This window comes from Tupaia chinensis, unplaced genomic scaffold (genome assembly GCF_000334495.1).
Source record: "Tupaia chinensis unplaced genomic scaffold, TupChi_1.0 Scaffold000394_1, whole genome shotgun sequence".
Classification (NCBI taxonomy): domain Eukaryota; kingdom Metazoa; phylum Chordata; class Mammalia; order Scandentia; family Tupaiidae; genus Tupaia; species Tupaia belangeri.
Window position 1 is genome coordinate 918,639 of NW_006159896.1, and position 3,579 is coordinate 922,217.

Genomic DNA, 3,579 nt, shown 5'->3' on the forward strand with positions numbered 1-3,579 from the left:
AAGCCACCGGGTCCGGGACGTGAACCGCGGTCGACTACGTGGGAGTCCAGCGACATAGCCATTACGCTAACTGCTGGTTCCCATGTTGTTCAGTTTTATAAGATTAATTATTTATTCCAGTGAGAGACAGAAATACAGCGCTCCTGACGGGGTCCTGACACTGCAAGCCTCTCCCAGCCCCCGCCAGCAGGTTCACTGGCCCACACGTGCCCAGTACACTCAGGGAGGTCTCTGGACGCGAACCACGACCTTCCAGTGGCCCAGCCTCACACACCCTTGTGTTTTGCTGCTATGCCACCGTTGGGCCTCAGAACCATGGTTCTTCTCTATTCTTTTTCTTCTAGTTTTTGCCATAGAGTGTGTGCACTCACTGGAGAGAACCGAAACCATGGTTATTACGTTTTGGTGTACTTCTGGGACCAGCAGATGGCATAGTCATTATGTTGCTGGACTCCCACATGGCTGACTATGGTTTGAGTCCCAGACCCAGTGGTTTGAAAATCATGCCGGGCGCATGCATTCGTACCCAAGATCCCAGAATAGAGGAGAAGGAACTTTGGCATGGCCATTAACCCTGGGGGGTGACTTCTCACTTTCCTTCTCACTGTGTCTGTGTCTCTCTCCCCGGGCAAGCACATGCACCCTAAGGCAAAAGCATCTCAGAAAAAAAGGGGGGGGGGCGGCAAGGTGGCATGGTGGTTAAAGGCACTGGATTCCCACATGGCCGACTGCAGGTTCGAGTCTCGGACCTGGTGGCTTGCTTTCTCACTTTCCCTTTCTTTCTCTCTCTGTCTCTCTCTAGTCAAATTAAAAAATAATAACAAATGGAATTAAATAAATAAATAATTATTTAAGGAAAAAAAATAGTTTTGGTATACATCAGAATTCCCTGGAGGGAAGTTCCCTCCAACCCCAGAGTCCAGACGTAACCGCTGTCAGCAATTTGCCACTTTGCTGAAGAGTATTCTAGATTTTTGAACATTTAAAAATGCCTGGCGTGGGGGGAAGCACTAGCAGGTGGCATGGTGGTTAAGGTGCTGGACTCCCACACGACTGACCTTGGTTAGAGTCCCGGACCTGGCAGCTTATTTACTTTCTCATTCTCTCTCTCTTTCTGTCTCTCTCTCTGTCTCTCTCTGGTGAGCACACATGCCCCCCAAAAATAATAATTTAAAAATTAAATAAATAATTCTTTTCTAAAATTGCCTAGGGGAAACAGCAGGTGGTGTGGTGGTTAAGGTGCTGGACTCCCACGTGGCCTACCACAGTTCAGACCCAGACCCAGAAATCACCACCCTGGGAATGGCCACACCGCAGTCCCTTCTCCTCCGTTCTCCTCTCAGGATTGTGGGCGCGCACATTCACCTGGCGTGAGTTTCAAGTGGCCAGGTCCGGGACTGGGACCTCACAGTTGGCCGTGTGGGTCCGCACCACCTGCTGGCCCGGCTGTAAGTGTTTATAGGTGTCTTCCTCTCAGAGCAGGGTGTGTCCAAAGCAGCAACATAAAGGCCCCCTGCACCTCGACTTGTGTGACCTTGGGCAGGTCATTTCCTTTTCTGCGTTTCTGTTTTTTCTTTCTTCATGATAAAGCACATGTAAGTAAGAGGGTGGGAGGATGAGCACTCTCCATGGGGTCCAGCCACCGCAGGCCCTGTCCCCCAGGGACTGGTGCGGTGTATTTCAAGCTGACCAGGCCAGGGATTCGGACCACAGTCCTCATGTGGATCTGGCTTCTCTTGAGTGTGTAGAACTGCTGCACCAGGGAATAGGACCTGTTTTCTTGTCAAATGCTAGGGGTCAAATAATACTTCTCTTGCAAGGCTGCTGGAGAGATCAACTGGGTTCAAATGTGATTTTTTAAAAATTATTTTATTTAACATTATTATTATTATTTTCACATGAGTTTTGACAGAGAAAGACCTAGAGAGAGAGAGAGAGAGAGAGAGAAAACAAACCGCCAGGTCCGAGACTCGAACTATGGTCAACCATGTGGGAACTCCAGCACCTTAACCACCACACCACTTGCTGGCCCCTCAAATGTGATTCTTAAAGACAGGTGTTCACGGGCCATCAGACACAGCAGTTACGTCGCTGGACCCCCACATGACAGTTCGCGTCCTGGACCCAGGCTTTAAACTCACACCGGGCATGTGTGTGTGCATGCCCAAGTCCCCAGGATGAGAATGGAGAAGAGATTGCAGTGTGGCCATCCCCCCTGGGGGCTGATTTCACACTTTCTGTCTCTCTGTCTCTCTGGTGAGCACACCCACCCTATAGCAAAAATCTCTCCCAAAGACAAGGGAGGTGTTCCAGGTGTGGCGTTTAGGCCGGCTCCTTGGCATGGTAAAGACACCCAGATCTCACATGCCGACCTGCCGTTCGAGCCTGGGACGCACTGCCTTGAGAAACACCGATCCCTGTGCATGTGTGCCCGAAGTCCTTCAAGGAAGGAGAGGTGGAGGACAAGGGTTTGTGGTGAGACCATGCCCCACGGCGGGAGATGGGTGCTTTCTCCATCCCCCTCCCTTGGGCCAGTGCAGGCACCCGGTGGCAAAATGCTTAAAAACAAGCAAAGCGTGGAGTTTCCACTGGCCCAGGGGCTCGGTTGGGCTGACTCTGAAGGCAAGCGCTATGTCTAGGCCCAGCCCTGGGCAGGGGGCCTGGCACAGAACGGACTCAGTGGCAGATGCCAGGGGAGGAGATGAAAGGGCTGACTTTGTACCCGGGCCTGCCACCCCGAGGTGCCGGGATTGCCTAGATGCAGCTGAGCAGGAGGCAGCCAGGCTGAGACCGTGCACTCAGACGGCTCTCCTGACAGGGCTACGTCCCGCTGGTGCAGATCCTGGCAAGCTTCTTCGGGAAGCTGCTGGGACAGGAGATGGACCCGCTCAAGAACGTGCTGGTGACCGTGGGTGCCTACGGGGCCCTGTTCACGGCCTTCCAGGCCCTGGTTGACGAAGGAGATGAGGTGAGTGGGCAAGGCTGGGGCTGGGGTGAGGGGTCAGGGTGGTGCTGACCCCTGCTCATCTCGCCCTGCCCAGGTCATCCTCATTGAACCCTTTTTTGACTGTTATGAGCCCATGACATTGATGGCGGGGGGCCGCCCTGTGTTTGTGCCCCTGAAGCTGGTAAGGACGCTGAGGGGGGTGCGGGTCGGACCCTGGAGACGGGGAAGAAGCAAAAGCGCCGGCTCCTCTGAGCTGGGTAGAGGGGGTGCCGTGGCGTCCAGAACCAAGGAGAGAAGGTGGGCAGGCAGCCAGGAGGAGTGGAGTAGCAGTAGGTGAGTACCGCCACCTCCCACCCCTGCTGCCTTGCAGAGTCCCACCAAGGACGGGGAGCTGGAGTCTAGCAGCAGCTGGCAGCTGGACCCCACCGAGCTGGCCAGCAAATTCACATCTCGTACCAAAGCCCTGGTCCTCAACACCCCCAACAACCCCCTGGGAAAGGTACCCGAGACGCCTCCACCCGGGGCATCCTCTCACTGGGCTCAAGGCGCCCCTCTACTCGTGGTTGCTGCCTCAGGGCCACAGCTTCTTTTTAAAACTCTTTGTCAGAGAGCACAGGCACTTGCCAGGGAAA

The 3,579-nt window shown here is 54.2% G+C and overlaps 1 protein-coding gene across 15 annotated transcripts in view; it reads left to right on the plus strand.

The window, feature by feature from the left end:
- The window catches only part of KYAT1 (kynurenine aminotransferase 1), a 45,824-nt gene that overhangs the window by 39,022 nt on the left and 3,223 nt on the right, over positions 1-3,579 (plus strand). For all 15 annotated transcript variants that reach the window (XM_006153968.3, XM_027774009.1, XM_027774011.1 and 12 more), the window contains 3 exons: positions 2,819-2,968; positions 3,042-3,128; positions 3,318-3,446. In XM_006153968.3, coding sequence (XP_006154030.1) covers positions 2,819-2,968; positions 3,042-3,128; positions 3,318-3,446 — 366 coding nt within the window. The remainder of the gene's footprint in view (positions 1-2,818; positions 2,969-3,041; positions 3,129-3,317; positions 3,447-3,579) is intronic.